At 41.3% G+C, this 25,962-nt stretch overlaps 2 protein-coding genes across 5 annotated transcripts in view; both read left to right on the forward strand.

Annotated features, from left to right (window-relative positions):
* The window catches only part of reps2 (RALBP1 associated Eps domain containing 2), a 36,232-nt gene extending 34,300 nt beyond the window's left edge, over positions 1–1,932 (forward strand). For both annotated transcript variants that reach the window (XM_050055530.1, XM_050055531.1), the window contains exon 19: positions 677–1,932. In XM_050055530.1, coding sequence (XP_049911487.1) covers positions 677–745 — 69 coding nt within the window. In that variant the 3' untranslated portion in view covers positions 746–1,932. The remainder of the gene's footprint in view (positions 1–676) is intronic.
* Positions 1,933–12,736: 10,804 nt separating this feature from the next.
* nhsa (Nance-Horan syndrome a (congenital cataracts and dental anomalies)) overlaps positions 12,737–25,962 on the forward strand; it is a 95,282-nt gene continuing 82,056 nt past the window's right edge. For all 3 annotated transcript variants that reach the window (XM_050054998.1, XM_050054999.1, XM_050055000.1), the window contains exon 1: positions 12,737–13,199. In XM_050054998.1, coding sequence (XP_049910955.1) covers positions 12,920–13,199 — 280 coding nt within the window. In that variant the 5' untranslated portion in view covers positions 12,737–12,919. The remainder of the gene's footprint in view (positions 13,200–25,962) is intronic.

The raw sequence follows: 25,962 nt of genomic DNA on the forward strand, positions 1-25,962 counted from the left end.
TTGATGGGATAACTAGAAGAGTGAACACCATTGGTTAAGCTACTGCTTGCCATTGCTGGCGCCCATACCTAAGGTTGCTGACCCTGTCCTAGCGTGACCATCAGGACATTTTCTTTTTTGATTTTTAGCCTTATTATTGGTAAAACTCAGAGAATAGGGGAGTAACTGTATTCTGTTCATTCTGTCCCACTCATATTTTGGCCACTTAAGGTGATTCATCTTGTTCTAGACCAGTGGTTCCCAGCTGATCCAGCCACAGTGTCCAGATTTCTCCTTAGTCACTAGTTCATGGTCCTCACAGTTAATATGTTCAATGTCATACTTGTGTTTGGCCATGTTGTCGAGCTAGTTTGCTGTCTCTTTTAGGGAGCTGTCCGTTAGTCAATGACTCTACAGCAAGAAATGGCACTTTAAAATAAAAGCTCTGTGCCAGAAATTTACTGTACTTAAAAAAAGTGTGTTTTTTTACAAACTTGACACGTTTGCAAGTCACTTGTGGCACATTCAGAGTGGGCCTGCGACCCACTTTTGGACCGCGACCCACCAGTTGGGAACCACTGAGCTAGACCATCATTACCATGGCAAACAAAACAAATACTGTAATTACTGCCTGAGGTGCTGGTCTTGCTCAGAGTGCAGGGGTCAAAGGTCATGTTTTCTCTTTGGTCGCCTGCAGGTGGTTCACCAGGAGAGGGTCACCTTGGAGTCCCAGCTGGAGCTCCTGCGGCCTCTGGCCTCGACGTGACTGAGCCTGAAGTCTGGTCAGAGTCATGTTACGTTAATGTCTTGATAAAACATGAATGTTTGAGCCAAGATACAGAAAGTTGTCGTCTTTTGTCATGAATGCATTATATATGTGTAAAAGGGGTGACGATGGGGATTAACAGGGATGTGACGCTGGGATTTCTCTGATGATCAGCTCCAGTCTCACATCCAGATGTTACTCTGTGTTACTTTTAATGTTTTACAGGATTAAACCATGTTTTTTTTAAACCATTGTATGATATGCACATGTAAATGATCCTGTTATTCATTGTGACGTTCTAACTTATTTCAGTCTCACCCATGAGTCTTACCTTGCTTACATTCATGTAACAGTCTGTGCCCATCTTGTCACGACTCAGATACATGTTTCATGTGTGTTACATGTTCTGTGTTAATGATGGGAACTAAAGTGCTCTCGTTCTTTTCTCAGTCTATGTATACAGTGCATTTCATGTGTATCCATGTGTGGTCTAAAGCAAGTAATGGTGCTACAGATTAGTTTTGAATCTGATTACTTTTTGCACTTAAAGTAAAAAAAAAAACACATTTGCCAGGTTGTTTTTAAGGTTTGAAAAGCTACGTTAGATATGAGTTGGATTTTGTTAAGCTTCAGATTTCCAGCCTGCGTACAAGATTTGAATGTTGACCCGTCTCACACTGGATTTGTATGAAATATGGACATTTTACTTGAAATTTTGCTCCGTCTTTAACACAGGCACTGTATGACTTGATTTTTTTAACCCTTGTATGTTTGTTATCACACGAAGAGCTACTTCTGCACTGCAAGTCTGGAGAAAAAAATTCAGGGCCAATAAAAAGTCCAGAAAAGCGAAGAAATAAGCACAATATTCCTCTGAGGTTTTGCAAGATAGATTTCAAAACAGCTAATGTCAGGTAGGGTTTTGATTTCATCTATGCAAAGATGTGGTGCTGCTTCAGCTTGCTTTAGACCATGTACCATCAGGAACAATCAGGATGTGTGGAGGGAAAAAAATGACGTGGTTGAAATACATGATGGCATGCTTGATACTGCATGTTTGCTAAAATGATGTGAGCCTTGGACTGTAAACTCACCTTGAATCATGCACAACTACTGAGCTCTGGGCTGAAGACAATAATCAAACTAATCAATAAAGTTGTCTATTTTTATTGCTTGTGATTACTTTATTATACATAGCGTAATAAAGAAGTTAATCATTTTTTAAAGTAACTGAAAGAAGCATTGTTACTGGTGTGTGAAGATATAACTTAAGGTTGCTCTGAGCTGCATGGATGTGGAAAACCTGCAAAACTCCGTCATAAATTTGTTTAAATTATGTTTCAACAGAAGAAAACAGCACTGAGATACCAAAGGCATTAATCATCTTCTCACTTCTAAGACTCAAAAGAAGGTGACACTGAAGTTTGGATGCATTAAGATGTATCAGAGGTCGTTATCGTCAGTAAAAGAGATCAAACAGACTGCAGCCATGACCCTCTGGCTCTCACCAAGCAGCTGTGCTTTCTCCGACACAGACATAACAAGCAAGGGTCAAGCCGATCGCCACTGATGGCTGTATTCCCAGACCCTCCGCCACTGCCGTCCAAAAATATCCACTGACACACTTGGCTCCCATTTAGACACCTCACACACTGATAGGCCTATTTCTCTCTCATTCATGTTGCCTTCAAAATCCACTCTCACTCCCAAGTCGTCCAAGAAGCTGCTTTGATCGCAATCAAGGACTTTGATATTTATCCAGACATTTTTCTAACTCACTCACATGCTATCAACAACCTGGTTTTAGCTCTACCAGCTGCAGGGCTCCAGGGACGGCAGAGTCAGTGAGTGTGTTGGTCCATTTAACTACCGTACTGAAATAGCTCAACAGCTACTGCCATGAAATTTTGTGCAGACGTTCATGGTCCCCACACGATGAATTCTAACAACTTTGGTGATCCCCTGACTTTTTCTCTAGTGCCACCAGCAGGTTAAACTTTGCACTCATTCTGCGAAATATCACCACATCTAGTTGGGCACAGATGTTCATGGTCCCCAGATGATAAGTCCGCATGACTTTGATGATCCCCTGATTTACACTAGTGCCACCATGAGGTTGACGTGTGGGTTTTGAGTGACAGTTGGATGAATCATGTAGGAACTATTTTCTTTTAATCAAACTACACCTGCTAAACTTATAACCACGCAGAAGGAAGCATGCATCTACTGCTAGCTCACCTAGCACCACTAAGCTAGCTAACATTACATCTCAGCCAAGCCGATAATGTTTACATCTTGCGTTGTCTTCAGCACAAGCCTCTGAGTAGATGCACGCTTCCTTCTGCGCAGTGGTGTGGTTGGCAGGTAGGGATGTCCGTTTAGTTTAATTTTGCTCTTGATAGGCCAACATCAGTTAACCGGTAACTAACCGGATAAGACATGTTAGACAAGAGGCCTCTCTTTTTAGTCCAGCACATCACTGACTCAGTGAGCTTTACTGTTGCATTTCAAAGCGCCATCCAATCAGAGGTGGTGAAATTGTAATGTTTAGTGATGTAAATGTTTTTCATTTTATTTTATTTTGTGTTGGCTTTGCTGACAGACAGTCGGCTAGCCTTGTTAACGTGAAAACATGCCAACCATAGACTGTAAAAATAGTCTGCAACTTTTTAACGTAACATAACTTTTACCTACTTTAGTCTAGCACTAATGTTACCTTTACGTTACATTGCCAGAATGTCAAGTATATACTGCTTACATTGCTTAATTTTAGCTAACGTTAACGTGGTTAAGCTTTATATTCCAACCTCACATAGACGGCCTTTGTTGAAAAGTACTATCTCCTTAAATTCTGTCTGTGTTTGGACTTCAGGGCTTGCCAGTTAGCAGCTAGATAGCGAGATGACTAGCTAAGCTAACAAGGCAGAAAAACACCGATACATGCTAATTAGCGCTAACATTGAAATAACATGATACTAGAATGTCACTTAATGTTAAACGAGAGCACTAGTGTCTTAGATGGTCAGTTGGTACAATGATCTGCACAGCAAGCCTTATTATTCTTAAAAGTCTGACATTTGTTAAAAAAAATCTCCGACAGCCTCCGGCCAGCCAGCTCCAGCACTTCGAAATACGGTAAGGAGGTCAAGTTAAGTGGCCGAGCTGACAGCGTGTCAGTCAAAGTGGTCACGCCCTTAATTATGCAAAACTTAAGCCTTAATAACATTAAAATGGGATCATTCTAAAACAATTCACCCCCGTGCAGTTGTCATGAATGATGAAATAAGCCACAGAGACCAAAACCATTTTTGTACAAGGCTGTAAACATGTTTTTTTAGAAGTAAATTTGGGCATTTCAACATGGGGGTCTAAGGGCATTTGCTCTGTTTTGGACCTAGCCTCAAGTGACCAGTCGGTGAATTGCAGTTTTTGGCACTTCCGCATTGGTTTCACTCCTCCGTCCTGGAGGTTGCCATTTGATGCCAACAGTGCAACCTGCAGTCTCCACTGTTTTCTTTTACTGCTCTTTACTAAGCACCACCCAGTTTGGTGGCAGCTAACATTAGCTAGCTCGTGACGACGCTCACTCGGCGACTACCACTGGTATCACTTTCCCACTGGAAGAACATGTTGCTGTGCCCACTGTCCTGAAAGGGTTAGGGTCAAGCTTTCGGCCCAGTAATTCAGACAAAGAATTAAAAATCATTTACATCTGTCACAACTGTCTGTTTATAATCCTGAATAACTCTGTCTGCTTTCTTTGAGCACCACAAGCCGAGTGCCATCTAGTTCCATATATTCAAGAGAAGGCAGACATCTCTACGGCTGATATCTCCAACACTCTGTATCTCACACCCAAACAATTTAGACTGATAAACAGCACTACAGGTATGAAGAAAAATGGATTTTTGATTTTTGGATGAACTGTCCCTTTAACATTAGCATGTTAGCATTGTCACAGCAAGAAAGTCAGAATGCTTGTGTTAGCATTAAGCTCAAAGTACTGTCTGCTTTGCCTCAGTACAGTCTCACAGAGCACATATCAAGGCCGTAGATTCTTATTACACACTACAAAGTTGATATATTCTGCATCACATTTTTCCTGGAATTACCAGCGTATAACTCATTTTAAGGACGTGAAGCAAGACTAGATTGAGCCCAGCAAAGAACCAAAGACGAGTATGATTATGAATTTAAGTGGGTGATTGAAATCACAGGACATTTTTTTAAGAAAGAGCAAAATGAAACAGATTCTTAAAATCCAAAGAAAACAGTTGAGTGGTGTTTGAGCCTGTGTTAAGGCATTCTGGAATAATGCGCTGCCCACATCTGAGAAAACGAATGGAGAAAATGAATGAACTGGAGTGAATGAGTTCAGTGTGGGAGACAGACGCAGGATGCCAGACGACAACAAGGCGCTCGTAGCTCCACTGTGCCATAACCGATATTTGGCACAATCCGGCATGTCAGCACCTGCTGCATCAACTTGGAGTATCTCCTCCTACACTGCAAGTTTTATTTCATCTTATACATCAGGAGGGGAGTGTGTGTATTCATTCAATCAGACAGCTTAGCGGGGAGCCATTCTTACTGCACTATAAATACCACTTAAAAGTGTTTGGTTTGCATTTCAAGATGACAGCTGCACGTGATGAGGAAACTATATGTGTCAGCCATGTGTTGCCTCTCTAAGTATACGCCTGCTTGATATAATTGACATCTAGCTATCTCACATAAAGTCAGCAACTGGATTATTATTATCTACATGGTTATTACTATTGATTTGTCTGACTGGAGACAGAGATATTTAGAGGTCTCAGACAGAAATAGAAAAAATCCTCAGTGACAGGATTGGGCCTCTGTAGATGTCACAGAAAGTACACTGTAATGACTGAACGTTTATTGGAATAAAGCAAAAACTAAACTGAAATGAACTGATGAAGACATGCAGAGTTCTTCTTCAAACTGTAAATACACTGTACATGTACGATGGCTTCTCCATAACTTGTATTACCCCCGGTGGCTAAAAGTCAAAGCTGACCCTTCTCACAACAAAGATTACCAGCTTTTGTCTGTTCAAGTTAGCCCCTTTGTTGCGGCACCATTACTCAAAGATGACGGCATACACCGTTTCTCTCGTCTCCCCTTTGTCCCCGGCCGGGCTTTGCAAAGGTTGCACTTCTGGTGTGGACATTAGTTAGGCCACAGGAAGGGCTTTTAGGCTGTCACCTCTGCCGATTCTGGCCCCGTCAGCTGGTGGGATTTAGTTAAACACTCATTCAGCAAATGTGAATGAAGCTCGGCCCAGGCTGTCAGGTCTGCGTACAGAGGTGAAAGCAAAGGTTAACCTAGACGAAAAATTATAAAGGAAAATAAGAATCTTCACAGTTTAATCGCAAAGTAAGAATGAATGAGTAAAGTATTAAGTCTTACAAGCTGCAAACACTGATACTATCTGGAATTATGTGTAGGCCTAATGTTTATTTCAATCCTACTTAAATCTTTGTCAAAACCATGGATGCATTAATGAACAGGCCTACCAGGCACAGGTCCAGGGGCCCACAGTGTCAGGGGCCCCTCTGGCCTTAACCAGCAGAATGTCACTTAAATTAACACATGCAGACCAGGAAGAGATTTAAAATGATCACAAAGAAGCATAAAACAATAACAAAAAGACACAAAACTACTACAAAGAGACACAAAACTACTACAAAGAGATGCAAATGACTACAAAGAGATGCAAATGACTACAAAGAGACACAAAACTACTACAAAGAAACACAAATTTGCATCTCTTTGTAGTAGTTTTGTGTCTCTTTGTAGTCATTTGTGTCTTTTTGTAGTAGTTTTTTGTCTCTTTGTAGTCATTTGCATCTCTTTGTAGTCATTTGCATCTCTTTGTAGTAGTTTTGTGTCTCTTTGTAGTAGTTTTGTGTCTATAGTCATTTGCATCTCTTTGTAGTTGTTTTGTGTCTCTTTGTAGTTGTTTTGTGCATCTTTGTGGTCATTGTGAGTTTCTTTGTCATTGCTTTACGTCTTTTTGTGGTTATTTTAAGTTTCTTTGTAGTTATTTTGAGTCTCTGTAGTTGTTTTGTTTGTCTTTGTAGTTGTCCAGATTGTCTTTGTTGTTGCTTTGCATCGTTTTGCGGTAGTTTTAAGTTTCTTTGTCGTTATTTTAAATCTCTTTGTAGTTTGTACAAAGAGACACAAAACTACTACAAAGAGACACAAATGACTACAAAGAGACACAAAACTACTACAAAGAGACACAAAACTACTACAAAGAGATGCAAATGACTACAAAGAGATGCAAATGACTACAAAGAGACACAAAACTACTACAAAGAGATGCAAATGACTACAAAGAGATGCAAATGACTACAAAGAGACACAAAACTACTACAAAAAGATGCAAATGATTACAAAGAGACACAAAACTACTACAAAGAGATGCAAATTACCACAAAGAGACACAAAACAACCACAAAGAGATTTAAAATGACCACAAAGAAACTCAAATGACTACAAAGAGACTAAAAGTAACTACAAATAAACTTAAAATAACAACAAAAAGACGTAAGAAACTCACAGTGACCACAAAGATGCACAAAACAACTACAAAGAGACTCAAGATGACCTCAAAGAGACACAGAACAACTACAGAGACTCAAAATGACCACAAAGAGACACAAAACTACAGAGTAATGTGTAACAACTATAAAAACATGCAACAGCAACAACAACAACAACAACAACAACAACAACAACAAAAAGAGCCTATATAACTCTAAAGTCTGTGTTTCCTCACCACATGTAGGAGAGGTGGTGGGACCTTCTGCATGTCTTTGCCCAGGAGCCTGTTGTAAAAAATATTTTACTGCAGCTTTTGGGGAGAATCCTTTGCCAGCTGCCTGCCTGCTTTGTTTCTGAGCTACTTGGCTTTCTCTGCTTGGTCTTGAGATAATGTCACACAAAAAAACCAAGTGTGTTTTTTTTTGTTTGTTTTTGAGGCAGAAGCTGACCTAAAAAAACACGACCCGTCCCTCCTCCTCCATTTCCACCTATAATGCACCCACAATGCAGCCAAACCACCACAGTGTAACTAACAGAAGCAGTGTGGTGCTTGTTCAGGATACACTGCACGAGTTCTGTGTCATTATTTTACAATTTCAATAAATCTGCCCATTATGTTTGCTTTATTCAGTAAATTGTTCGGGCTACTAAACGTCAGAATATTATAAAAATGTCCATCACAGTTACCCAGAGCCTGAGGTCACTGCTGAAATGTTTTGTCTGACTAACAGTCCAAAAGGTTGAAATAGGTAACTCTGAAGTTTTTTCCCCAACAGTCAGAATCACTGTAAGTGCTTTTGTCATTAAGACATATCAGGTTAAACACAGTGAAACAGAAGGGTTTTTTAATCTCCGCCTGAATATTTTCTCTAAAAAAGATGCCTGCAGATGACTATAATACATTAACAGTGACTTATAAGCTATTCATACATACTCCAAATTCAAAGTAGATAACAAAATCACAGAAAACAAACATTTTACACATGTTTTTCGAAGGATTTGTTGAGATGTGTTTAAAAAAGAGGTACAGTAAAACAATGGACTCACTGTGTGATTATGGGTGAAAATCAAATCAGCAAAGACAGAAATGTCCACTGCAGGGTCGCTGCCTTTTGGTAAAACATTAATAAATGCTCATTTAGACCTATTGATAATGTTGATGGGTGAATTTAGACTGTTACCTTCATTATAAGGCTCTGGTTGGCTATTTTGGGCTGTGGAGAGGGCATGGAAGCTCCTGTTGGGTCGAATGAGGTGTCAATCAAAAAGTCAGAGTTCAGCCGCCATTTTGATATCTTAATATCAGCAATGTTTACATGATAACTGGAGATATTATGGACAATACCTGAAGAAATTAGAACATCAGAAAAGATGCAACGTCAGTTCGTGTATATCTCAGGATGTAATAATGTGTTTGGCACCATTTCACTGGATTTAGATCATCTGGACCTTTGGGAATGTATCAGGACCGTTTTGTTGGAATATAATCGATGTGTGGATTATGATGAGGCATAAAAGGTGAGTTATACCTGTTTGTTTGTTTGTTGTTTGTCCAACAGAAGCATTTATTGTACCTGCTGTGGTTGTATCTGGAAATGGTCTGCATCAATTGAACTGCAAGGATCATAGCTTTCTATTGATTTGTCGTATCAGTAAACTATTTAAACACAGCAGTTGTTTAATGTCATAATATCTAATAAAACATAAGTGAGCCATCGGATCGTTACATGAGCAGATAAAATCCAAATACCCTATGATAATGGTACAATATGAGCACAGTCGTTTAAAATATTAAATGAAAGCATCAGTGTTGAAGTTCCTCAACCTTACACTCAAATGAATAATATAATGGGGACTCTCTGACTGAGCGTAGTGAATTCTGTTGATGTGATGCTCTGAAGGAAAAGACGGCCTGACTGAGTGCAGCTTCACTGAGCGGGCTTTGCACTCCCCCCGTGCTGCACCTCTCATAGCTCTGTTTGTGGTAGATTTGAAGTTAATGAAACAGGACAGAGGAGGAGCTAAACCGTGCATAATCTTATAAACGAGGCAGACATTTCTGTATTTGATGAGGTTTTCCCAAATAAGCAAGTTATATTTCTGGAGAACGACAATTATGAAAACTGAATGGCTTCTTGTCTGAAGTTTAAAGAAGCCATTCGATCTAATCACTTGAGCTGCAGTTAAAAGCAAGTTTAAAAAAAAATGAAAATACACTTTGAGTCTCTCCTCGCTGACATGTCCAATGAACAATAACTACACAGAGGGTCTGTAATTAATGAGATTAACTATTTTTGAATAAATGCACATCATACACAGACCAGTGACAGTGCATTTTAGCATTAATTTACCCAGGAAAAGCCTCATTGAGATTAAAAAGCAATCAAAAAACAACATAAAACAGTTACAGACAAAAAACAAACAACTGAAAAAGCTAGAATTATCACTTTTTGGTTGTGTACCTCTGTGAACCAGTCAAATTGCAGTTACAGTTTACATCTATGTCCGTGAAAACATGAATGCTTCACACACAGAAGATCTATACAATCAGCACAGTTTCAAGATTAGAGTCACCAATTCAATATCTGAGATATGACGTCAAATAATGGCCAGAAAAGTGTTTTTGCAGACCATTATGATGTCACAGTGAAGTTGACCATTGACCTTTTGGATTAAAATGTCATCACTGCATCAGTTTATCCTGTTAGACATTTGTGTGAAACTTTGAAACTGTGAAACTTTTGTGAGGTCACAGTGACCTTTGACCTTCAACCACCAAAATCTAATCAGTTCATTCTTTAGTCCAAGTGAACGTTTGTGCCAAATTTTAAAAATAAATACCACAAGGTGTTCTTGATATATTGCGTTTACAAGAATGAGAGAGACAAGGTCACAGTGACCTTTGACCTATGACCACCATAATCAAATCAGTTCATTGTTGAGTCCAAGTGGACGTTTGCGCCAAATTTTTAGAAATTGATGCTGTGCCTAGTCTTAAATATGTGCTTAAATGATATATTTTGTTTGACTGCATTATTATTGTTATTTATGTAGTTTTTAATTTTAATAATTAGTATTTATTTTTATATATAATGCCATATGTTCTAACTTCGTATATGTTTGTGTAACTTGTTAAATGTTTAAAATCAATAAACATATATTTACAACAAAAGAAATTCCCTCAAGGTTTTCTCGAGATATCACATTCACAAGGGGACGGACAGACGGATGGACAACCTAAAAAACATAATGCCTCCAGCCACGGCTCTCACCAGCAGAGGCATAAAAGCATCACAGCACATAAAGATGTCAGGTGGATCACACAGTCAAAGCATCTACAGTCTGATGCACCTTCCTCCGACTTCTTCAATCTATTTTTGAAAACACTGACAGAGACCAGCTCCCATGACCCAAATAAGTCTCCAGCAGATCCAAAGCCAGGAGCAGCACACCTAAAAGCCCTTTTTCCCAATTCAAGACAAACGCTGTGGTCAGATAGCGAGAGCAGATCTTGTGAATATGTCACAGAGCATAGACGGTGACTTCCGGCATTTTCAGATGAAATAATTTACATAAATAAGAGGGAAGCAAATTAAAGGTCCAGTGTATAGCATTGAGGGGGGATATTGGCAAAAATGGAATGTAATATAAGTATATTTTCTTTAGTGTTTAAACACTGTGTTTTCATTACCTTAGAATGAGCCATTTATATCTACACAGGGGGCGGGTCCTCGTCTATGATATCTGCCATGTTGTACCACCATGTATCTACAGTAGCCCACAATAGACAAAACAAACACTGGCTCTAGACAGGGGGCATTCAAGTTTCCACGTCAGCCACTGTAGTTAGCAGCCCCTTGGCGACGAGTAGCATCTGAAAAACAACTGCTGTTTTAATGGGAGACCACTTTATTTAGTGTTTTTACAGTTTAAGTCACTTGGTCTGTTTGTTTCGGAGAGGAGGAGACCTCTGCGAAAAAATACGCTCCTGGTAAAAAACCTCCTTAACAAAGAACACTAAAAGAATTTTAACCAAGAGGAGTTTCAGCTGGTTGCAATCTGCAATCCTCACCACTAGATGTCACTAAATCCCCCTGAATCTCACACACTGCTCCTTTAAGAACTGTCTAGTCTACAATCAAGTTTTTACTCTCTCGATGCCAAAGCTACGGCGTAGGCTCCACGTCGACATAGAGCCTACGCTGTAGCCTGACATGCACCTCCCCAGAAATGTGACTGTGGTGACGCAGACCTCCTGTCTGTTTCTGTAAGCTGAAACCATTTCCCTCAGTGGAAACAAAGCTTTTATTTACTTTTATTTCACAGATAAGAAACAATAAATTGTGAAGACAGTAAAGCCTCCACTAAAACAGCATTTTAAGTCTTGTGTGTGATTTATTCTTAAGGGATTTACACTTCTGGATTTATCCAGGTTTCATATGAAAAGAGGAAATCTCCACTTGTCGCTAGGCTACTTTATACAATGTTAAACGCCTTAGGCTGGCGCTAATAACGTTAGCATTTTGTATTTGTGTGGAGAACCTGTTGAGTATGACAGTTGTTTTGTCTGTGAATCTTGTGAGTTGTAATGGAGCCGAATTGTGTGCCGTTACCTTTGTTAAATGTTGCTGTTGTCCCTGGTTTTATATGAGACAGAGGAAAAGATCGCTAGTTGCTAGGCTAACTTATACAATGTAAAATGCCATAGGCTTGTGCTAATAATGTTAGCATGTTGTATTTGTGGGGAAAATGTGTCGAGATAAAGACAAGTGTTTGTCTGTGAATGCTGCGAGTTATAGTGAAGCTGATTTGTGTACTTGTGTTTGAAACTGTCTCTATTAAGCCATGTTTAATGTGTGTTTAATGTGTGTTTTGAATCAACTAAACTTTACAGCACTTCACAGAAACCCTGCCGCTGACTAGTGTTTAGGAGGTGTAACTGCAGAGTGACACAGACACACAACGCACAAGTATAAATGCTCACAATGGTGTAGGCTACGTGCGTAGGGTCGACTCTGCACACAACTATAAATCCTGCTTTACTCTGATGTCACTGTATTTAATGCATGTATAGGTCCTGTTTGTGCATGTGTGTGTGTTTTGTGCCAGTGTGTATGTGGCAACAGAGTGGAAAAATTGAATTTCCCCTCAGGGATTAATAAAGTATATCTTCTTCTGCTTCATCTTTTCTGCTTTTGATGATAAACTAAATAGCCTTAACTATATTAGTGTGTGCAGTGTCCCTCCTGAAAGTGCTCAAGGACCATCACTACATTTTTCCTGAGGGCTGTGGAGCCAACATGTGAGGCAGTCCTGATCCAGTACAGCCTGAGACTCCGCTCCAGGTTTTAGCGCCGCCTGTTTTTTAAAAACCACCTCTACTTGGGAGCAGTGGAAAACACAGAGGCATTAGGGGCAGCAGATGACCCGGCGCTGCAGCCAGGAGCACAACAGTCCTCTCTAACAAATGAAAGGATGGGGGGCATCAGCAGCAGCAGCAGCTGAACTCAGAGAACCTGGATCAGGGGCCGAGGGGAGAGAACCGCTTCCTGCTCACTCTTGGGACACTTCTGTTGGATTTATTCCCCGGTCCACACCAACATGCCATTTGCCAAACGAGTCGTGGAACCTCAGTTACTGTGCAGGCATCAAATCCCAAACGAGGACGCTGTGCTTTTCGAGGATCTGGTCTCCATCAGTAATGTGGCTCTGTCCCGGACCCTGCGGCAGCTGTCGGACCTGGCCAAACATGCCTGTTCCATATTCCAGGAGCTGGAGACGGAGCTCACCTCCACCAACCTGCGGGTCCGAGGGCTGCAGAGCAAGATCAGCCAACTCCAGCAGGGCTGCTCCGAGCTGGACCCCAAACAGGAGGCAGTGCGTGAGTACCCCAAATATGATCTGTGGTACGCTGGGGCTGGAGCCGCGTGCACACGAGCCGCGCGCTGCTCTGAGAGAAAGCGGCACGAGGAGGCATCATTTACACTTTTAGATTCAGGCTGAGTTTCCTCTGAAATAGTGACGAAGATAAAAATAAAGTTAGCGAAGTTTACCAGAAGTTGCGTAATGTTGAGTCACGACAGAAATAACAACATGCTGGTTTATAAACTCCCTCAAAGTCGCATTTAACTCAGTCTTTAGCTCCACCAGCACTCAGAAAGCCACTGTATTAACACAGGAACATGTTATTTCTTTAACATTTAAAGTTTATTTTACTTTTAATAAACCCCTTGTTATTTCTGTGCACTAAAGTTAGTGTGTTAGTTCATACTGGGAGACACGCGCTGCTGTTTTCATCTGTTCCCACGCTGAGGGGCGTGTGTCTGTGTCAGCCTGTCTGTCTGTCTGTCTGTCTGTCCACAGCTCGTGCTACAGACACTCAGCTATTATATTGATATCTGATTGGTGTTGCTATAACTCCTGCACTGACAGTAGGTTGTGGCTTTATGTAACTATAGTTAAAGGTAACTTTTGACATCAAAAATAAATTTGGCAATATTCTGCTAAAAAATAAACACGGGCATTATTCTTTAATTTTGTATTAAATTATTTATTTTTTTTCTTCTTTTTTTTTAAAAAAAAAACTTCAATTCAATTTTTACTTTATTTTATTTTTTATTATTTATTTAGTGTGTTTCCCATTATTATATTCTGGTTTTCTTTTTCTTCATTTTTAAAAATTACTTTTTCATGTCTTTTCAGAGTCAATTTGTGCTTTTTTTATTTTTATTTCTTTATTTTTTTCTTATATTTATTTATTTATTTATTTATTTACAGGGGTAAAGAGTAGGAGGAGAGGGGCAAGGTGAACATGATTTTACATTTACATTTCAACTACAGAAAAGTTTGTCATTGTAAAACACATCAGCCAGTGTTTTCTTTTTCAATCCCAAATTTTATTTTTGATGCGAAGACTTGAAGTGTTTCTTTCTCTAATTTAATCAAAATGTTGACTTTCTTCGTTTGATTTAAACACATTGGTGTGTGTCAGTGTGTTCTTGTCTGAAAGGGTGACAGATGATACAGATATTAGCATGAACTTTTCTGGGCACTGATATCTTATGAGCAGTGGTGGAATGTAACTAAGTACATTTGGGCTACTCAGGTACTGTACTTAGTACAATTATGAGGTACTTAACTTGAGCATTGGCATTTTTCTGCTGCTTTTTACTCATACTTGACTACATTTATTTCAAACCGTTAGTGCTAGTTACTTTGCAGATATGGATTGTTTAGCTGTCAACCATTAATGTAAACTGATCGCCAGCTAATTTTATGAACAATTAATTGCTTTAAATCATTTTTTAAAGAAAAGAAGGTCACACACATTCCAACTTCTTACATTTGAATGTTTTCTGGTTTGTTCACTCCTCCATGTCCAACTGTGTGGGTCGTGGACCAGACAAGACTTTGAAGATGTGTCTCAGCCTTTTGGAAACAGTGATTGTCATTTTTCACCATCGTCTGACATTTTACAGTCCAGTCGATTATCAGATGAAATAACTGACAGTGAAAATAATCATAAATTGCAGCCCTAGTGGATTATACAAATTATTATTGACAAATAAATAAATTATGGTCTATTATTACAGATTAAGATAACATGAGACTTTATCACAAACTACCCATCAGTATATAAAGTCATTTAAATCAGCTCAACTTTAGCAGCTACAACATTAAATTAAGTGTAGTGTATGAATAAGTAATTATAGTCCGATGATTGAATATAACCTGCATTAGTCTGAAATGTGCCATTCTGCATAATTAGTACTTTTATTACTGAAGTATACTCTTACTATAGCATACTATACTTATGTACTTTTACTGAAGTAACATTTTAAATGCAGGACTTTTACTTGTAACAGAGTATTTCTACACTCTGGGGCCACTTTTACTCGGGTAAAAGTTTTGAGTACTTTACACGACTGCTGTTGCGCTCAGATGTTTCAACTTGAACACGACACTCTGCTGTTTCACAGTTGTCCTGCTTCATGTGTTAAACTTTGCTTGACCACCACTGAGAACCCTGATAACACAGCAAGTGGCCATCGCCTGGCTCTTTTTAGTCTGTGTCCCCCACCTGAGTGACTCGGGGGCGGGAGGGGGGTGAGGTGACAGTAGTGTGTGAGTATTTATGTATAAACCCACTCTGCAGGAAGCACTTAGGAGACATGTGTGCCCCCCCCATCAGGATTGTCCACCCCGGAACCGCTCCTCCAGCTCGGACATACCCCAGTGGATTTACCCAGCTTTAGTTTAGGTTCAACAAGTCCATGCATGTTCCCCAGACCCTGCTTCCTGTGGTCTGTGAATGGGTTAGTTTGCCTGCAGGTATTTATCTGCTGCCTGCTGCAACAAAAAAAACAGACCTGACCCCTCTTAAGCCTGATTCAAACTTCAAGATGTCTGCAGAGATTTTTTTCTGCCAGTGTTTGTAGCTCTTGTTTGTGGCAAAATTTGCTGACTAGTTGTCCTTCCCCTTCACACACAGAGTCACAAACAGCTGACCATTTGCAGTATGTCTATAAAGCCCTAGACTCATCGTGGTTATATGTAGATGTTGTAAGTCGAAGGCAACTGGATTCAGCCCACTGTCTGCTCATGGAGGCAGTTTGAGTCTGATCTAAAGAGGCTCCATCAGTTCAGATTTGGCAGTGCGCTCCTCTCTGATCTGGAATGCTGCACATTGTGTTAATGAGTGATTAAAAGTGGCACTTTATGAGTTTATCATAGTTTTCCTTTGACTCCAGTGCTCTGTGTGTAAATGAATCATGGAAGCTGCTCTGATAAAACCAACTCGGAGAATCAGTGATAAAAAGCAGTGTTGTAATTAGAGCCATATTATTGTGAATGAAACACTGACAGCTCAGTTTGTATGAAGCTGACACCCACAATAAAGTCAAATGATTTACTGTGTGATTCAGCCCACGTCTGCAGGGTGCAGCGTCGGGATGAGATGATTGAATCCCTTCGTGCTACATGTTGTACGGGATGTTTTGCGTGCTAGGTTCACCACATAACCCCCTTCTGCCTGGAAAAGCCTAATTACTCTTAATTGTGCTCTTCATATTAATGTGTGTCAGGGGCAGCCTTAAACAACAGAGCCCTCCCTCATCTGAATGACAATTAGTGTAAATGGAGCAGTTGAAGGCACTGGCAGCTCAGGAGGTGGGGGTGGGCTTTTTATGATGTGGCTGTGACTTGTCTCTGCTGAAGGACACAGCTGCAGATTCATTTGCCATGTAGAGAAAAGGAGTGTGATATGAGTGGTGAGCAACGTGAAGCATTGTGGGATTGTAAGACATGGAAGCTACTGTAGGTGCCAAGTGCTAGTGGACAACATGGTGGAGTCTGTGCTTTATCCAGCCTGAAAACACGGCACAAGGGTAAAAGTTTGCTTCATAATCAACTGTCTTAACTGTTCTCATGACCAGCATGGAAAACTAATCGCTAATGGAGTGTGATTTTTTAGCTTTCCAATTTACAGCGCTCACTCTACTTGACCACTGGAGCTGAGAATCACCCATGGCTTGGGTGGAGGTTCATTAAGGCATTGAGAGTGCAAAAACAAAGACATAAATAACACTGACATAAGTATAAAATGAATGATAAAAAAAAACCCAATCAAAATAGCCTCCATGTTTACAGCTAACGTTAATCACCAGGACGGAAAGTTCAAAAGCACACTTATTAAGCCCCTTTCCTACTGCACATAGAGCTACATCGTAGGCAACTGGACTCGCTTGAGTTTCTCGTAGACGTTTCACCTCACATCCAAGCCTCTTCTTCACTTCTTAAGAACCCTCTTGGATGAGAGGTGAATTCAAGAAACTCAAGCATACAATATAGCACTTAAGATTACCATGACCTGGATGACAGAATCTTCACCAACATCTGCTTTTGTGTGTAATGGAAAAGGTTACAATCCAAATTCAGACGCGGGTCAAATTACTCTGCAGTAGTCACAGGTATTTATCAGCTCCGATTGGCATAGATGGAAATAGAACAGCTGGGTAACGCACCAATATCAGCCCCTTTTACTCTAGATACGCGACGAGACACTACCACAAAATACAGTCCATCTCCACCCAAGCAGAGTTCCAACATCACACCAGATAAGCCTGCAATGAGTTTAAAAGATAGACTGAACAAGTAGGAGATATATAAAAGTAACCACTGCAACATTCCCTCATGCTGCTTTCTGCTGTTTACTAACCTGTTTTCCAGCCTGTCTGTGATGTCAAATATGACACACCAGTTAAAAAAAGACAGAAAGGCATACTCATGTACTGCAGAGCTGTGTGTATGGCTCAGTCTACTGGCAGTGGTGTCTATAGCCTGTTTTTGTGGGTTCCTGTGTTTAAAAAACCTGTGTACGCACGTTAATTTTGGTGGAAAAGGGGTTTTAGCAATGAACTCAATGTTAACGAAAATGTGACTTAAGTGAAAGACAAACTGTAATGACTAAGTGTATTGGAAAAATATGTTTTCTTGAGGTTAAAGTGGCGACACAGAAGATGTGTGTGTGTTCAGCGGTGATTCGGTTACCTACTTTTGTGCGAAAGATGATTTCCTGGTCGTTGACACTGAAAATCTGCAGGTCATACACCCAACCATTTGTCAGATAAAGTTTCCAGACTGCTTGACTGTGTAAAAGTTAACACCACACACAAGGTAGGAAAACATGTCTGGAAACATTACAGTTTGTAGCTAGCTGAGATCGCTTGACCAAGTCCTGCTCCTTTGCTTCCTTGCTCAGCTTCTCTTGGTAGGGTCTCTTGCGCTTGTTCTTCAACTGGTCCAATCTTGTTTTTTGTCTCTTGGGAAGAAGCATGTCCTTAAGTATGGCAGGTACTTCCCAGAATGCAGTGCACAGTTGCCTGTTCTCTATATGCAGAATCAGATATTGACCCTTTGGTATCACAAGTTCTGGCACATGAAAGCCACCCTGTTGTTTGGAAGAAGTTTATGTGGTGCTGCATCTGACAAGAACTGTTGTTGTGCAATATTGTTTTCCGATTCCCTCCGTGGTGATGTTTGTATGCAGGTATATTTTTAAAAGCTTGGCGTGATGCTGACACATTTAGGTCAAACGACTTGCTGGAAGTGCAGTGTTTCTCTTTCACTTTTGCTCCATCTCATATCCAGGCTTTTATTCTCTATCAACAACACCAGCTGTACAAGAGCTGTACTTAGTACGGCAGCAGGTCCATATATAGACGCTTAAGTGATGCTTCTACTGTCCATGGTTGATTGGCGTTTCTATTTATACAGTGAGTCCAACTAAACAATACCAGAGATCCTTTAAGACGAACAGTACACACTTTAAAATGGTTCTGTAAAGATGAAAAATAAGATGAAGTCTCTGTTTGGTGATCTATTCCTCCAAATCCACTCTTTCCTTCTCGTCGTCTGACTCTTATCCTCTGCCTCACACACACACTTAAACACACTCATACACACCAGGAGCCTGGCATGTATCCCTCAGCTCTGTGTTTGGACAGCTCTCCTGTGACACCCCATCAATGTCTGCGTTTGACTACCATCAGAGCTCCTCAGCCAGCCCGGGCTCTGTAGTACAGTCCCATGTTAGAGCACTCTGCTGGGTTTTAAGTTACATGAGCTCAGTGTGGAGGGGGAGCTGTAATACTTGTGGCGGCAAGTGGCCCTCTGGCTTTTCTGGTCCAAAAGCACATGGCTGGCAGTTTCCCACATTCCTCGTACAGGCCGCTCCACAGACCGTCTCACATTGCCAAATAGAGGAAAGTAGTAGTCTCACAGATCCACTGAGTGAGTCAAAGAAACTTTAAACACCGCAGCACACAAGATGCCTCACATTTCTGGCACTGTGTCACGCTCCTTCTGCTCATTAAGACCTAGATCCCGTTAAATCCATCATGCATTAGCGTTGCAAACTGTGTGCGCAGTCTTACATGGTAATCTTGTGACTTTAAAGTATTATGCTGGGAGTGATAATGTTGTTGGTTGTAGCTTTAGAACATAAACCTTCAGTATAATTTATTGACAATAAAAAGTTTTGCACCAAGAAAAATGTTTGGAAATAATCCCACACAAAAAACAGCAGGGGTCAACGTCAGAATAACTTTGACATGTGATCAGAATCCACAGTTCCCTCACACGTTCTGAAATGACACATGAATTCACCAGCTGACTAATTAAGTGTGCTTCAAAATTCCAGTTGTACATTTGTAACTGTCGAGAGCAGTCAGCCTCAGTGTTTGAACTCAAAGAAATCAGCTCGTACACTAAGTACCCTGCCTGACAGATACTACATGTTATGCAACATTTTAGAAAAGACAAGAGCCTGCAGCAGTTACAATTAATCACGACTCTGCTTAAAGGTGCTTTAGGCTTTTCACTGTGCTACTTTTCCGCCTGCTTAAACAACCCCTTAAGACTGAGAACCGTGTATTTATGCTCTGCCGTTGCCGTCCTCTCTGTTTCTTGATTTTACTCCAGCGCTGTTCCTCCTCTTCAGCGCTGTGACGTTCATGCAGCTCTGTGATCCTCGCGGCCTGGGATGAAAGTCTCTGTGGACAGTTGTAGCACATCATCTACGCTACTATAAACTCCACCATAAAACAGCTTAGACCAGGAAACCACATTAGCCAGCTGACAGTGCTTCTCTGCTGCATTTCATTGACCCAGTCCCGCCATTACTGGGGCTTTGATTTACTAAGTGAGGCTGCAAAAGAGATTCAATGCACACTCCATCCAAGGTCAATAGCAGTCAGTGTGAGGCCAGAGATATATTTGCCTTTTAACCATGCGCTTGTAGAGACAACTGGCTGTGTCATGAACAGCATTGCTCACATACTTGTTATACTACAGGTGTTACTGGAAGTTCAACTCGAGGGCAAACCAGAGAACTCAGACTGTGTAGTACCTCAGGCTTTGCATGATGTAAACAGTCATAACAGCAACGCTCGAGGAACATCTGTGACAATATTGTCAAGTCTGAAATAATGGTGCTATAGTAGATTGTGTGCATCAAGCATGTCGGGACAGTGGCGAGTTACTTTTTACTTTTAGTTGGTACTGCAGCTGCCCTTAGAAAGCACGTACTGTTGCATGCTGTATGCACACAATTGGGACGTACCACTTCCTCTTAACATTACACCCTAAACGTCGACCCTCTTGCTTTTATATCCGTTACCGTGGAGATAAAACAAAATGCCACATGCTGGCTTTCGTACTTTTAAATCGGACCGGATGTAGTAGAACATCCTGGTATTTTTGGCACACTGCAATTGACATACGCACAGCAGGTTTCTCTGGTTCTGCCAACACCGCCCCTACAGTTCATGTGCATTCATTGCATCTTGCAGACACGTCACATTGATGTCTGAGGACATAATGCAGGAATGAAAATATTTTGTCAGAGATTGAAATCACATTTTATCAATAGTGTCCGCTAGTGATTCGATTTTTATATATCAAGTAGCTCAGGTAAAGGTATATGTGACATTTCAGCATTTAAATGTTATGTATTTTGTTGAGTTGTGTACTCACATTAACCCAAATCTTTTCAGCCATGTTCAAACCCAGAGCGATTTATAATTTTATTTAAGGTGACGCTGCTTTCATTTGGTCGCCTGTCAGTGGAAACTGGGAAACAGGGAAACACCAGATGATACGTCAGAGAGAGAGGAAGAAGTGGGCGAGCTATTGTTATGTTAGCTAAGGTTACTTGTGGCTATTTGATTAGAAAGAATTAATGTAACGTAAATAATCAAGATTAAAGGTAACACATCCTCGGAACCCATCGGCTGTATGCGGCGTCTGACTTCCGGCAGTCGGCGATACAGCCTCTGGGGGCAGACCCCCGATTTTTTGGCATTCCGGTTTGATTTGGGCGGAGGAGGCGAATTTCCGTTTCCGACTTCCGTTCATATCTAAGTAAATATGCTGAACCATTGCGATGGATTCAGAGTTTGCTGTGACGCCAATTATGTTCCGCCTTGTTAGTTCACCGCACGGACCGTTTAACTTGGCAACAACTGCAGCCGGCTCAAACGTGACTGGTCAATATCACGTGGACTACAAACAGCCTACAACCGGAAACCAGGGCTCTTCCGCTCTTCTTCCAGAGGCAAGATCTCCGGGGTTTGCCTACAGACTCTAGAGTCTGTATATAGAGACTAAAGGTAACATTAAGAAAACTTAAATACATTTCCCCCTTCAAGAACATGATTTCTGCCTGAGGCACGTCAGATTGATTGACACTGAAGACAACAACCCCCATGATACCATGCTGCTTTACGACATTATTGAAGTCCGTCTTTTGTCTCTTTGTGATCAGTCTGTCCCCTCTCTGAATTCAGAGGTTTTTGCGGATCCCTTATCGCAGTGCAGGCAGAACTCTTCATGAGTTTTACGTTTCCCTCTGCAGCAGAGTCAATCAGATCAGTGCATTAGAGGAGCAACTGCTGCAGAGGCCAGTGAAAAGGAAACTCAGTTTTGCTGGTAAGACCCGGCGCTGGACCGCAACAAAGCCGGTTTCATCTTAAGTTAATTGAAAAAATGATCGACAACACTAAAATATGACTTAACGAATGGTTAAGTCGCACTGTGACTGCGCTTGATGCTCTGCTGCTTCGTGCAACGCTCTTTCATGAGAGAGAAAGAAGGAGAAAAACACTTCCAAAAAAATCTAAATGAGGCGGCAAATGCTGATATGGTGGCGGTGCGCCATAAATAAATAACTGTGTGGGAAACCCTGGACTTAATGCCACAGGCCTCAATCTCTCTCCATAAAGAGAACAAAGACTTTAAGTCATTCACACAAAGAAAAGAATTACATCGGTGGATCTTGGATCACATTTTAGAGCAGGGATTGAAAGCCCTGACTCCTCTTTTTTCTCTTTCATTATGAGAACTGTAAGCATATTTCTGCAGGTCCAGACAACCTGCCGTTGATATACTACCCCTGCTAATTATAGAGCACATTTCAAAGACTTGCTCATTTATTCCTGCACCTTTCCCCTCCTCCCAGACAGACACTGCGAAGGCCTAGACTGCCATGAAGCTATGGCCTGTTGTTTTCATTCAGCTGTCTTATAGCTGATGTCATTCATTCTTACTGTCATTTCTTTGTACTTCCTCATGGCTTATGTTCAGCACTCTGACTTTGCACTTTTGGGACCAAAAAGTACCAAACTGTGAACAAACCAACGGCTTTGTTCAGTTTCTACAGTGTAACTTGATAATGTGGTATAAACATGGTATTGTCAGCAAATTATTTTTACACCAGATTGGTTTGACATTGAAATGAGAAGTGCGGTCTCTGCACGAAGTTGAACTGAAGGTTTCCCCCCTCACTCCTTTACCCATGTGTGCGTCCCAGCACCTCAGCCCCCGGTGGGTCGGTCGGCCTGTGATTGAAGTGGTTTCTGCTCTGTCAAGTCAAGCATTCCAAAAAGCCAGTGACCAGGAAACCGCAGTGCTCGCTTGCACTTTGCACCCCACACATGCTCCCTAAATTGGCCTGGATGGCGGGTGTGATTAGGGGAGATGGGGGAGAAACTGGAGTCGAGGGGTCAAGGCTGTGTTTGTTTATCAAAGGAGACGTTTTGTTAAAATTAAGGTTTTTCATTGCTCTGCGTGAGGGAAACGTGTGAGTGATTACACTTTGCATTCCTGTGGCGGGACCCTCCATGAGAGCAAGTGCTTCTAAGTGTGGGCGTCCACACTCTCACCTAAAATCCCTCTGCTGGTCCTCTGTATATTTTCAGGTGTGTAGATGCTTGTATTAAGTGTGTTAAGGCCTCTCCACTGGAATGTATGCGTGTTTTTGTAATGTCAGGTTCCTCCGGAGGAAGTTAAGCCTCAGTTTGTTGTTGGCAAGAGTGGATTATTTTTCCTGCTGCGGAAACTGGGGGCCATGATAAGCTATCTGAGCTACCTCTGTGCCCTGAGGTGTCTCTTATACACACACTCAAACTTATTCAATAACATTCCCCAGCAGTCATTACTCTTTATGGAGTTGTGAGTGTGGGGCTGCGGCACCGGCAGGACAATTCAACCCTGTCCTGAAGAGGAGGTGGGGGGCAAAGTCGTTTACCCCCTGACCTCAAAAGCCTGCTGACCTCCGCACCCCCCTCCCCTCTACACACCCCTTCAAAACACAAAAGAGCAAACACAGCCGCCTCCATCTTGCTTATCACTCGGCCTCTAAAGACTTGACCGGCCAATTAGAGTGGATTTAAGGTTTGACATGATACTGAATAGCCACAGGTCAGCAGACCGGCAAAACCCAGACCAGAGCTGGGGCCGATTAAACTGTCAGAGGCGACTCAATAACAAAGTCTTCGGCACAGGTTGTCACTCATGGCTGGAGAAGAGCTGAGCCATGAACACCTCCGTGGCTAGTTTTAGATGTTTCTCCATCCTTCATTGCCTCCAGTGGTTTTAAATCACCCGTTGAGCTGCAACAACATAAACTTGCATTAGACTTTGTAGTTGTTCGTCAATTTGACAGACAGTCGTAAAAATTGTGTCATAATGTATTTATTACCTGTCATTTTAATTTTGAAGACATGTTGAATAGCGTTTAATCTTCATTCGTTAATCTGATTTTGTGAACTGCGAATAATATATTTCCTAACTTGGAGAAACAAAGTGACAGAGGTTTGAGGTTTTTTCAGCACTACAACACCTATGTGGGGCATGGAGAGAAAAGATGAAAAAAAAAAATCGGCACCAATCACGCAAATATACATCAGACACTCAGCTGCTGTGACACTTTGCAATACTATGTAGAGTTATAGCTGACCAGTGCGATGGCTAAAGCCAGCTAGACCAGCAGTTCCCAACTGGTCCAGGCACAACCCTTATATACTCTTTTACTTTGTAATCACTGAACATTTGAACTACACATAAACAACTTTGAGTCACATACAAGGCTTCAGTGCTGGCTGTCTTTAACAGTTGACCTCACAATTCTGCTCTGCAAAGCAGTGTTTTTGTACCTGAAATTGTGAGTACTGCTTGTAATTTCAGACTAAGATCATTGTGACCTCCCCTCTATTTATACAGGAGAGATATTCTCTGTTCTTGGCTCTACAACATCTCCTCAGCCGTCTGCCTGCACCCACATATAACTGTTATTCTTCACACTGTAGCTGAGACGACAAGATTTTGCCCAAAAATCAAATAAATACACATCAGACTTGGAGTTAAACTAAGTTTACTGTAGCATGCAGTTTACAGCACCTCGCCACATTCTTCTCCGTGGCAACCTGGAGAAATATTGACAGGTTACAGCACTATAAAACTTTTGTCGGCTGGTCTTTGTCTTGCCGCCAGTAGCCAGAAGCGTTTCAGGCCACCTGCGTGGATTTCCACTCTCAACTGAGGCTGTCTTTAAATGATATGATCTCCCGCTCTGCCTTTGTGCTGCTCCACAGGCCACCACCGTCACAAAGACAGACTTAAGTGTTACGCAATGGAATTATTCTTAAGGAAATGTTAAGACACATCTCAGGATCTCTGCAGAGAGGAGAAGATGGAAAGCAAAATTCTTATGAACTCTGCTTTCCTTCCTCCGTGTGAATTGTGGCTCGTTATCTGGTGAGACAGATTAGTAGGAAGTGAGATAAAGGATCTGAGACACAGAGTGAATCACTGCTGTATAAAAAGAACGTTATATATTAAGTAAATCCTCCCAGGCTCTTCCACCAATAGGAACTTACTTGTTGCTGATGTATGTATGCACGTCGACATTTTATAATGGGCACTTTTAAAAGATACTCTGACCTGATGTTAAGACAGACCTAAGGTGTAACCATGCTGGGTGGTGGGAAAAGTTGAGTTAAAAATGACTCGGTACTCTTACAGGAAGGAAACACATGTGAACTTGTAGTCTTTGCCATGCAGGTGTTTAGACTGGGATTTGACTGGAATGTGAACTCCCCTCACCTCGCCTCTGTGTACGAGCCAGCGGATCAGCCAGGTTGATTCTTCAAAGTTGAAAGAGCCTTTTCATCACTTGTCCCACCATCGCACAAGTGATGCAAAAAAAGAAAGCACCTGTGGATATGAGGGTGTGTGTGTAAACGCTGGGCTCATCAGTTCAGGCTTAAACAGTTCTCTTCACACGTAAAAGCTTCTGGGGTCAGGTTTTCTTTATCAGTGTGGTGGGACGGTTTGAGTGATCTCATCCAGGCACAAAGAGATAACATTAAACAGGTAATATTTAAAGCAACCTCGCAGCGACTACTACAAGTTTAGAGTTTTGGTACTGATATTTAAAGGAACATTTGCAGAAATTCACTTAAAGGCTTTCTTCTTAAAAATTAGATGAGAGGAACACCACTCTCAAATCTGTCTGTTATATATGAAGCTACAGGGACTGTAACTTTAGCTTAGCTTAAAGACTGGAAACAGCTCACATTGACCAAAGTGCTTTACAAAAAAACGCATACACTAGAGGCAACATAACTGCCAGGTACACAGCTCATACATTCACAGACATGCATCAGGGAACGCCACATCAGGGGGACTCGAGCGCTAATGAATAAAAGTAGGTTTTGAGCCTGGACTTAAAAGACCTCAGTAGGAGGGGGTGGATCTGATTAGGAGGGGGATGCTGTTCCTCAGTTTGGGGGCAGATAAAGCAAAGG

Source organism: Epinephelus moara, chromosome 10 (genome assembly GCF_006386435.1).
Source record: "Epinephelus moara isolate mb chromosome 10, YSFRI_EMoa_1.0, whole genome shotgun sequence".
In the NCBI taxonomy this organism is placed as follows: domain Eukaryota; kingdom Metazoa; phylum Chordata; class Actinopteri; order Perciformes; family Serranidae; genus Epinephelus; species Epinephelus moara.